The sequence below is a fragment of the Anabrus simplex genome, chromosome 9 (genome assembly GCF_040414725.1).
Source record: "Anabrus simplex isolate iqAnaSimp1 chromosome 9, ASM4041472v1, whole genome shotgun sequence".
Classification (NCBI taxonomy): domain Eukaryota; kingdom Metazoa; phylum Arthropoda; class Insecta; order Orthoptera; family Tettigoniidae; genus Anabrus; species Anabrus simplex.
The window spans coordinates 67,811,263-67,823,657 of NC_090273.1; the positions used below are offsets into that span (position 1 = coordinate 67,811,263).

Genomic DNA, 12,395 nt, shown 5'->3' on the forward strand with positions numbered 1-12,395 from the left:
ATTGTTGAATCGTGTTAACTAGCGATGGTTTTTATCATGATTGTCTTAATGTGTACAACCGTGTGGTCATTGATCCGTGAATGTGAAGATGATTATAAAAAATGAGAAAAGAACGAAAGGAACGATCGCTTGAAGAAGAAAAGATGGAGTCAGAAGGAAGAAAGAACTGCCTTTACATTAGATGCTCTAACCTTTTTAAGTGCTGAGTTACCAGTTGATTGTTTGGTACCACAGTGCTGAGTTTTTCATTCGCATATAAAAAAAATTGTAGAATCCTGAATTTTCTGCTTATTACCTTAAAATGTTTATAAATGTTGGTTACTTATAAATCTAAATGCAAATGGAAAATCCTACACTTATGTTCAATATTATTTCGAGAGAAAGCAAAATTACACTTTACATGATTACACTTTTGTGCCCATGTGTACATTATCTTTTTACAAAGTAAAGAGCCCAAAATAATATGATTTCCTAAAATCTGTAGGCAACTTATACATGTAACTTCTTAGAAGTACATAAGTTGATATTTTAAAATACTTTCTAAACCTGGAATGTGGCGATAGTTCAATGCTTTGTAAAGGTTGTTTGTGATACCGATTTGTTCAACTATCTGCACCAACGCCACTGGCACAAAAGTTTTTAAAACATCAATGATTTTTGGATTGTCACCAAACACTACTTGGCTCTCAGAGTCTGCCTCAGTCTGGTGGAGAAAAGTAATCCGTCCACCTCTAAAATAGTGAGCTTTTGAACTCACCGTGTTTTTCTTCTTTCGTTTAGAAGGAGGCTCTTTTCTCTCTCATATACAATATTTTCAGCACTCTCTGTAAGACTCTCACTTCCAAAATCCCTTAACAATTCATTAAAAACATCATCTCCATCATCACTTTCCGCTGTGGTTAATAAATGAAAGAATCTTTGATCCGAAATAACATCGCTGCAAGAACACTTAGATTGTTGTTCCGCCATGTTTGTTTACATCACAGATGAACTCCACAGACGTCTACAAAAAGCTCTGTAAGTTACTTCCCGAAGGTATAATCTGTGATCAATTACGTAGTTCTAAATGATGCTCACCAAATGGCAGAACATGTCACAGATCAAATTGGCACTCGAGAGTGAACCGGGAAACTCAAGAAAATTAAAGTTTTCGCGCACCGAGTATAAACGGGCGTAGCACTCATCGGGCTAATATCCCCGTTTTTATATATGTCTTTCATCTTTATGTTATTTTAGCTGATGATGACCTCTAGGCTACGTCAAAACATGCCCTATGTAGCTTTTTAGGCAGACCATTTATCAAATAGCAAACGTGTATTGAACAGGTGGACTTTATACAATTAAATTCTTTTAGAATTTTATCTTAGATATTTAAAGTCAATACAGAACCGGAATGAAGTTCATTACCTTCTGCTTTCAATCGAGGAGCCAAAGCCACAGAAACTGCTCGAGAGATTTGTGAAGTGTATGACAAAGAAGCGATGTCTCTTAGGACAGGTCAAAATTGGTTTAAGAATTTTAAGGACAGCAAGTTCAACCTCAAAAACATGCATCGCACCGGAAGCTCCATTAAGTTTGATGAGAAGCGACTGAATCACCTTATTAATGGAGATCCACGCCAAACGATAGGGAATTGGCAGAGATAATGGAATGCTCCCACAGTACCACAGAGAGTCACCTTCACTCAATGGGAAAGGTTCAAAAGTTGGGGTTATGGGTTCTGCAAGCTTTAAACGACAACAACAAAAATCAGCAAGCACAACTTTTTGTTTAAAAAAATTTAGCATAAGACCATTGCATTTAGTTATAAGTTCTAATGTTTAATAGATTTAAGACTTGACCTTAAGATTATTATTAGGCTGAAGATGCCCAAAACTAGGGCGAAACATGTTCCTAATTAGTGTTTGTAATACATGTAGGATTTAATCACTACAGAATATAATTGCATTGAATAGGTGGACACAGTAAATTTATTCTTGAAACAATTTCTTTAAGTCGAAACCAGATGATTTCTACCATCAAGGCATTGAAAAGCTTGTTGAACATTGGGAAGAAGTTGTACAACAATGGAGAATACATTAATCAGAAGTTCCAGGGTGCAGCCCACTGCCACACGCCAGGCATATTGCATTCTGACTGCGCTCCTCATAACTTTTGCTAAATTTATTTTTACAAACAAGATTAATGATCCCCCAAAACCTATTAATACTGTTGTTAAAAAGCAATTTCTAAACTTAACAATGTCACTAGTATGCTTAAGTGAAGAGAGAACTCAGACAGAAGGTCATCTTCTCAACTGATTCGAACTGCTAATTGGATGTAGGCCTATCCCCATAACATGAAATTAAGTTTATTAATGAAATATACCAGACCCTGAGCCAATAACATACACCAGACTCCAACTCAACAATTGTGTCTTTCTTATGCATGGATTGTAAATATTCTGCAGTATACATATAACATGAAACATGGGCTGTAATGGTAGTATAAATTTTAAAAGAAAACCACGGGTAATGCCGTTCTTCAAATGAACTACCCACAATGCATTATACTGCAAGAACCACTTAAGTGTGGCTATGAGTTTCTCTTAGATTACCATTTCCTAAATATCATACATAGTATTGCCAATGAATAGAGCCCTGCGCGGATATATAAAATAATACAGTCACAGGCTTATGAGGGATTTTCTCTTGCGACAACTGCCGACGTATTGAGCTTTGTTCCTTCCTTCGATTAATTGCGGGCAGGAGCTAGTTAGGCTTAGATCAGACTTATGGCTTTGCTGTCTCAAGGGTCTTTGTATATCACTATTCTCCCATACCAATGTCAAGGGTCACCTAACCATAAGCAAAAACAAGAGTATACCTGAGTGAAAATCAATAAATATCATTACTTATAAATTATCAGCAAAATTATCCGCATCCGTGCAGGGCTCTACCAATGAACACCTTGAACTGCTAAAAGACATATGGCTCTTGCACAAACCGTTAAAGACTGTCCTTTGTCTCTGGATGCTCTCTTCAAGAAGACGTTCTCTCCGGGGGTTAGCAGATGTAAACTGAGAAGGCAGAGGAGGTTCATCTGCATTTGTACTTGAACTGCTACCATCACCATCGTCACGAGTTCCAGGGCGCAGCCCACTGCCACACGCCGGGCACGTTGCATTCTGACTGCGCTCCTCATCCAGGTACAAGCATAATTCCTGTAAAAAACACAACACAATATTAATTACCACTGAAAATGAATAATGTAATATTATGGTGAACTCATATGAACATCCCAAACAGAAAAGATATGGCATTCATTTCAAAAGCACTGTCATTTTAAGGTATTTTAGAACATTCCCATTTCTTGTTCTTGCTGGTCGAGAATTTTCAAGGAATATTCTACAATCAAGAGGAATGAACAAAATTCTCTTCACAGATTCAGCTGTTCTCATATGCTTCTACACAGTCCTCAGGTGAAACACACTCAACTGACATTTTTTTTTTAACAAGTTGCTTTACGTCGCACCGACACTGGTATGCCTTATGGCGACAATGGAATAGGAATCGGTTATGATTGGGAAGGAAGCGGTCATGGCCTTAATTAAGGTAAACTGAACTAATCTGAATGTCTTACAATGTGTCCTATCATTCTGTCTCTTCGACCGGTCAAATCTCATTCTCCTCTCATCAGTATCTCTTCATTTGTGATTCGATCTACCCATCTCAGCTTCAGCATTCTTCTTTAACACCGCATTTCAAAAGCTTCTCTTATCTTTCTTTATGCGCTAATTATCGTCCATGTTCCGCTTCCATACAATGTATGGCTCCTTTGCTAAATGGTTAGTGTGCTGGCCTTTGTTCCAAGGGGCCAGGCCGGAGATTTTAACCTTCAATGGTTAATTCCGATGGTGGGCTGTGTGTGTGCTATCTTCATCATATGTAGGGTCCCATTTTCATAGACGCGCAGATTACCTATCAGGCATCAACATGAGAGACTTCCATAAGGCCTCTCCGGAAGATGCACGCCATTATTTATTATTCCATATGATGACATGCTCCAGACGAAAGCCTTCAAAAACATTCCTATATCAATGTTCGAGGTGAGCAAATTTCCTTTCTCAAGAAAGGCCTTCCTTCCTTGTGCTAATCTGCATTTTATGTCCTCCTTACTACTGCCATTTTCGACTGCACTCCATCACTTTTGTTTTGGATTTATTTCCATCTTGTACTCCTTCTCCAAAACTGTGCCCATACCATTCGGCAATTTCTCCAGATCTTCTGCAGACTCCGATAAAGTAACATGATGCAAATCTCAGAGTTTTGATTTTCTCTCCTTGAAACTGATTCCTTTTCCAAATTCCTCCTCAATTTTGTTTACCATCTGTTCTGTACAACCACTGAAAATGACAGGTGACAAACTGTAGCCCATTACAAGATATTAGAATCATTCCGCATTGACGGTTTTCACTTTACAAAGTTAAAATTAAGTGTATCCTCCTAATTCAATACATCATATAATTCCAGTATTAGATGGAGTAATCAAATCTAATGATGGAAATATATGATGTATTGAAATAGGAGGTCTAATGATGGAATTATATGATGTAATGAATTAGGAGGATACACTTAATTTTACCTTTGTAAAGTGTAAACTGTAGCCCTGCCTCACCTCCTTCTGGATTGCTGAACACACTTTTTGAGACAATTGTTTTTATGCAATTTAATAACACTAGTACCTACATCAAAAACTTACACAGTATTTTACCCCCATTAAAACGGGATCTTTAATACATACATACATACATACATACATATATATATATATATATATATATATTCTTCCTTAACAAGTTGGAGGTGGTTAGGAGCATACTACTTTACATATATGTTTGGCAAGTCTTCCTTAAGGTTGAGGCAATTAAAGAAGCGTACCTACCGCATTTCATTGTTCTAACTTTTATGGTTCCTGAGGAAAGTGTATCAGCAGCATTAGTACTGCCATGTTTAAATACCATTTCAAAATCAGCTTTTGTTGCAGTAACATATCATTGCTGCACCTACAAACACTGCTATATGATGATATTTCACCTTAGAAATCTGACCAGAAAGGTTCTGTCATCTAAGGTTCAGTACTGCATGAACTATAACAACAACTTTTCATTGTAAGTGATACATGCGCTGTGGGTCAGTACTTCTCCTTCAACACTGCCACTCAACGGTGTTTCAAAGCACACCGATGATGTACATATTACTGTAAAACCTTCATAAGACAATATCCCAGGAACTGCATGAATATCACATACTAAACAGGGAGAAACTAAGCAATATAATTACGCTTTCTGATTGTAAAGGAAGACTATATAAGTTACTGACTTATAATTTTATTGAAGTACTGCGTGTGTCCAACTCTTACCCCGTTTCTCACTATGAGGATTCATTTCACTTCACATCCGATCCCGTAGAGAAACGGGTCAGGCGTTGTGAACAGGTGCCCTTCAAGGACCTTAAATGATACAGCTTTTCATGCTACCGTAATTTTATTACTTCATGGATTAGCAATTAGGCTCTTTGAGTATGTCCCTCCAGCATACCACCACTTCTACATAAGCCTGAAGGCAAAATACATGAAAATGAAGAGGATGCAGAAAACATTTTAGTCACTAGTGACACACTAGGTGGAGTACAAGATATAGCAGATATTTTAGATTCGGGAAGTCAAATGGAGTGTATCACTATTGACCTATCCAAGCCTTTAGATAGGGTAGATCATGGGAGATTACTGACAAAAATCAGGGAAATTGGACTAGACAAAAGAGTGTTTGAATGGGTAGCCACATTTCTAGAAAATATAACTCAGAGAATTAGAGTAGGTGAAGCATTATTTGATCCTGTAATGATTAAGAGGGGATCCGCAGGGCAGCATTATTGGACCTTTATGTTTTCCTATATATATAAATCATATGAGTAAAGATCTGGAATCACAGGTAAGGATATTTGCGGATGATGTTATACTGTATAGATTAGTAAATGAGTTGCAGGATTGCGAGCGACTGCAGGGGGACTTAAACAATAGCGAGATGGCGAGCGGACAAAGGTATGAATGTAAATGGGATGAAAAGTCAAGTTGTAAGTTTCACCAAGAGGAAAAGTCCTCTCAGTTTTAATTATTGTGTTGACAGGGTGAAAGTATCTCATGGGGAACAACGTAAGTACCTAGGTGTTAATATAAGGAATGATCTTCACTGGGGTAATCATATTAACCAGAGGCAAAACTATTTGGAGTCATTTGAGGCAATGCCTACCCTAAGAAATACGATTAAATTATATAAATATCATAACAAATTTATCTGCTGTTGTTATTGTTCTAAAACTACAATAATCTCTATTTAATATGTACTACATGGTTGACAGCAGGCTATGTGCTTCGCTGATCGCCCACTAGATGGTAACAGCCGACTACTTATTCTGAGAGGGAGGCAGAAAATAACTTGACTCAGCCAGGAATTTTTGTTTTGTTTGCGTTTCGCCAGCTTAGCGATTGGAGCTGGTGGTGGAGGAAGGTTGGGTTATCCGCCCGGGCCCCTCTCTCCGCTAAGTGTATGGCCCGTTGAGGCATGCCTCTTCTGCTATTCGAGTGTGCAGAAATTCTTAGCACGTAGGCGGCAATGAAGTATGTATTGTTAATTGTGTAAGTGCGCACGCTATTTTGAATTAGTAGGCAATCAGTGCATTATTGGCAATATTAGTGACAATTCAGACATGGAAACAACCAGTTCATTTTCTGAGTTTTTGTTGTGTAAAACAAGACTGACATCATCTGGCTGAAACTCGCATTTAAATAATGAGTGAAGCAGGCCCTTTTGGGAAATTTACAAGTCCTTTGAACTCTTCAAAATGTAAACCGTTCTCTTTTTGGACTTACAAAGACAAGTGTGAAGCCAAAATCAAAATATGTACAGTATCCCTAATTAAGATAATAAGTATTTTGACGGTAAAGTAGCTAGAAAATTTCAATTTTCTTGGCGTATACGATATTTGTAGTTTTGTTATAGGTTCTATGTGTCTTTTCAATCAATCAATCAATCAATAAATCAATCACTACTGATCTGCATTTAGGGCAGTCGCCCAGGTGGCAGATTCCCTATCTGTTGTTTTCCTAGCCTTTTCTTAAATTATTGCAAAGAAACTGGAAATTTATTGAACATCTCCCTTGGTAAGTTATTCCAATCCCTAACTCCCCTTCCTATAAACAAATATTTGTCCCAATTTGTCCTCTTGAATTCCAACTTTATCTTCATATTGTGATCTTTCCTACTTTTAAAGACACCATCCAAACTTATTCGTCTACTGATGTCCACCCACGCCATCTCTCCACTGACAGCTCGGAACATACCACTTAGTCGAGCAGCTCGTCTCCTTTCTCCCAAGTCTTCCCAGCCCAAACTTTGCAACATTTTTGTAACGCTACTCTTTTGTCGGAAATCGCCCAGAACAAATCGAACTGCTTTTTTTTGGATATTTTCCAGTTCCTGAATCAAGTAATCCTGGTAAGGGTCCCATACACTGGAACCATACTCTAGTTGGGGTCTCACCAGAGAAAAATATGCTCTCTCGTTTACATCCTTACTACAACCCCTAAATACTCTCATAACCATGTGCAGAGATCTGTACCCTTTATTTACAATTCCATTTATGTGATTATCCTAATGAAGATCTTTCCTTATATTAATACCTAGGTATTTACAATGATCCCCAAAGGGAACTTTCACCCCACCAACGCAGTAATTAAAACTGAGAGGACTTTTCCTATTTGTGAAACTCACAACCAGACTTTCATCCCCGTTTATCATCATACCATTGCTTACTGTCCATCTCACAACATTATCGAGGTCATTTTGCAGTTGCTCACAATCTTGTAACTTAGAGTATTTATTACTCTGTACAGAATAACATCATCTGCGAAAAGCCTTATCTCTGATTCAACTTCTTTACACATATCATTGATATATATATAAGAAAACATAAAAGTCCAATAATACTGCCTTGAGGAATTCCCCTCTTAATTTTTACAGGGACAGATAAAGCTTCACCTACTCTAATTCTCCAAGTTCTATTTTCTAGAAACAGAGCCACCCATTCAGACACTCTTTTGTCTAGTCCAATTGTACTCATTTTTGCCAGTAGTCTCTCATGATCTACCCTATCAAATGCCTTAGACAGGTCAATCGTGATACAGTCCAATTGACCTCCTGGATCCAGGATATCTACTATATCTTGCTGGAATCCTACAAGTTGGGCTTCAGTGGAATAAACTTTCCTAAACCCAAACTGCCTGCTATCAAACCAGTTATTAATTTCACATAAAAATATAAATACCAATAAAGGTGATTTGTATTGAATAGGTGGATAAGAAATACTTCTTATTATAATTGCTGTGAATAACATCATTCAGTACGGAACAACCATGAGGATAATGACCTGTAGGCCTATATGGTATATTTCGAGCTGTCAGTGGTGAGTTGGCGTGGAATGATATAAGTAGAAGAATAAGCTTGAGTGGAGCTTTTGAAAGTAGGAAAGATCATAACATGAAGATATAGTTGGGATTCAAGAGGACAGATTGAGGCAAATATTCATTTATAGGATGAGGAGTAAGGTATTGGAATAAATTATCAAGGGAAATGTTATACATTTCAAAGTTCATTGAAAATATTTAAGAAAATGCTATGTAAATCTGAGGTAAACAACTGACAGGGAATCTGCCAACCGGGCGACCACCCTAAATACAGGTCACTGACGACTGATTGACTTTCAACTGGCAGTCCACAGAAGTACACTCTCTTAATGGAATGTGACAAAGAAATACTCAGCAGTAAATGCAGGTTATATTGTAAATTCTGTATTTTATAAATATTTGTGCCAGGCTATTATGGTCATATCCCTGTGTTTCGTTTTGTTCAAATCTCATATTCTACATCAGTGTCACTTTTGGACTTCAGTGTGATTTAAAAAATAATAATTTTGCTTTACGTCACACCGACATAGATAGGTCTAATGGCGATGATGGGATAGGAAAGGGCTAGGAATGGGAAGGAAGCAACAATGACCTTGATGACCAGCATTTGCCTGGGGTGAAAATGGGAAACCACAGAAAACCATCTTTAGAGCTGCCAACAGCAGGTTTTGAACCCACTTTCAATGTAATTAAAAACAGAAAGGAAAAACTGCATTACTGAGTACCAAACTGTTGATATCTTCTCCATGAAATTACATAATTTTCGTGTTATAAATTCTTCTAAATAACTTTTGATAATAAATGGATCGTAGGCCTACTACAGTTTTAAGCAAAATGAATGTAACCGAAATTGATAGCACTAACTTAGGTAGTAAAATACAGGCTTGTGGATAACTTAAACCAAAATTTAGGACTGTGTGAATAAAGCATAACTATTTACTTTATGCAAACAATCCTTTCAATAACTCAACAACTTCAAATGAGGGGTGGCCAATTTTATGCACATCACCTCAATTCAAAACTTGAGTCTTTCATGCACATTAAGAAGAATGCTGACAATATGCTTGATCTTACAACTAAGTACTTGTAAACTACCTCAGTTCACTTTTCTGATATGTCAAGTCAGGAGCTGGATGAAATTCTCAAACACAACAAAAATGAATGACTGAGAAAGCAACCAGCGTAACTGCTATTCTCAAGGAAGATATCTTTAAAAGACCAAGGATAAAACAAGAAGACAGGCTTGAGAAAGATAAAATCTGAAGGTAAAGGCACAAAAGTAGCCTACCTTGGAAAGAAATGAGGTTAAGGTCCTGTTCTGAGAGCAGAAATACTGAATGAATGAGAAAGTGGGCAGCAACCTCAATTATTTCACTTCAACAGAACATGGTCTCATAATCTACAAAAGTAAAGTCCCATAAATGCATTTTGAAATTATGATTACAGTTATAGTTTTAAATTATAAAAAAGAAATAACTTCTCTACTCCTTCATCAACAGTTTGTCCTGTATAGATTATTTTGTGTTTCTAAATTACATTTATGATCTCAAAACTTGGACACTAACTTACAGGCCTATCTCTAACATACACTAGAGAACAGAGAGTTGTTTCAGAGACTTAAAACTGAACCAATATTTATATAAACTGAGCACTTTATAGGGTAAGGCATCCTTTTTAAAAAAAGACACAACCAAAACTTCCCAAAAAATTATACAGCCTGATTTTTCAGAAAAAAAAAAAACAATTTATCCACATTATTTTATTTGAAAACTAAGGATGTTTCTTCAATGATTATAACATATGTTAAATGTCCAGAAAAAAACAACAACATAAAAATGAATTAGGTATAACTTACAAGTATATCATATATTCCAGCCTCCGTCTCATTTTTAAGACCTCAAGTTGCTGCCTACAAGTATCAACATGAAAATCACATTTGCATAATTTTTTTTACACAAAACTGTATAATTTTCAGTCCAAAATATAAATCACTTTTATTTTTTCTAGGCTAAATATAAGTATATCACTTCTTCTTCCTGCTGGCCTCTTTTCCAATTTATTGGGGTCAGTACTTGATGTGGATTTGGCTGAATTTTACAGAGGGCACCTCCTTCCTAATATCAACCCTACGTGGAGGGATGTAGTCGCTATTGGATATTACTGTGGTGGTTGGTAGTGCGGTGCGCTATATGTAGATGAAGAGAAGTGTATTAAGACAAACACAAACAAACAGTCGAGTCCGCAAGCCAGAAGAATTAATAATATATGGTTAAAATCCTCAGCCGAGCCAGGTATCGAACCTGGGGCCCTCTGAACCGAAGGCCCAGGATGCCTGACAATTCGCCCCCTGTGGGTGGGGGCAGTAGAATAACACCCATGGTATCCCCTGCCTGTCGTAAGCGGTGACTAAAAGGGGCCCCAGGGGCTCTGAACTTTGGAGCATGGGATGGCAACCACGGAGCGCTTAGTGGAGTTCTGGCATTGCTTCCACTTACTTGTGCCAGGCTCCTCACTTTCAACTACCTTTCCGACCTCCCTTGGTCAAATCTTGTTCTTTTCCGACCCCGATGGTATTAAAGCACTCGAGCCCTAGGCCTTTCGTGGCCCTTGTCTTCACTATTCGAAGTGTTGGATCCCTTCCAATTTTTTCCCTCTGATTAATGTTATATAGAGGATGGTTGTCTAGTTGTACCTCCTCTTAAAACAGTTATCACAACCACCTGCTTGACAATTCAGTCAAGGGGCTAAATAGGCCATATCACTGTGATTAATTAATTAATTAATAAAAATCCAAATTCTGACAAGCAGCTTATAAATCTTAGGCCTACCTAAATAACTATTTCTTAAATTACACGTAATACTACATTCATTTGACTTTAGAATAACATCATATTTTATGATTTTGTATCACATTTAGGGCACCTTACCCTACCAGTCTTTTTCAAAAGGACAATATTAAATTAGGAACAGGCTCTGAAAGCATCACACTATGACTGATAGAATACTTGTCTGCAACAAGAGGGCGCCCATTGTAGATCATTGGCAAAGTGCCTGCCGCTGGATCCAAAGATTACAGGTTCACACCCAGCATAGGCCTAGCCTAGTCAGTTTTTGAAGGGCAAAAAATATCCAAAAATATCAGCATGTACAAGATCTCTCGTGACACACTTGGTGTTTACCCAACAAAATTCATTTATAAACTCAGTACTAAAACGGGAGGAGTTCTGCTTTCTTGTAGAGTAAAACGAAGCAACGAATTAACAAAACAGTAGCTTAAAAGGCATCGAATCAAAATGCCAGCACACAACAGCTGAGGCCATATGATTATTAAATTACTACTTATACAAGGGAACAACAAAGGAAATTCCCAAAATCAAGGCTCCGTTGATTAGAGACAAGAAAACAGAAGCAAAGATCAAATTACAATGTAAGGGTTAATAACCATATTAGAGCTAACAGTAGTCGACAGATATTTTACCAAAAGGAATAAATAAGCTACCAGGATGGGATTCAGGTGGGGACATGAAAATCTTGGGAGTATGCTGATGATTCACTTGAAATAGCATGAAGACTTATGAGATGCTGGTTGGGGAGAGACCTAACAAGTGTTTTAGAGACTAGAATTACCAGCACCTCAGAGATGCGAATGATGAAACACGAGGAATGAAATAACAAACTGGAACAGTTGGACCATTTCAGTACAAGACTCACTGAAAAGTAATTTCCAATATTCTACTCATTTTCTTGGAGTTGCTAGGCAATAAATAATTTGCTAATAGATTATAGTATCAAACGTTTGGTTTTTAGAACTACCGTATCCCAAAGATACACAAATAGGCCTAGGTATATTATGTAGCATCATTACGCCTAGAAAAACTGGTATGTGGTAATAT

At 37.3% G+C, this 12,395-nt stretch overlaps 1 protein-coding gene across 1 annotated transcript in view; it reads right to left on the minus strand.

Annotated features, from left to right (window-relative positions):
• Positions 1-12,395, minus strand: part of Ccdc85 (coiled-coil domain-containing protein 85) — a 47,947-nt gene that overhangs the window by 28,851 nt on the left and 6,701 nt on the right. Inside the window, exon 2 of the mRNA XM_067154125.2 lies at positions 2,986-3,202. Within this exon, the coding sequence (XP_067010226.1) occupies positions 2,986-3,202 (217 nt within the window). The remainder of the gene's footprint in view (positions 1-2,985; positions 3,203-12,395) is intronic.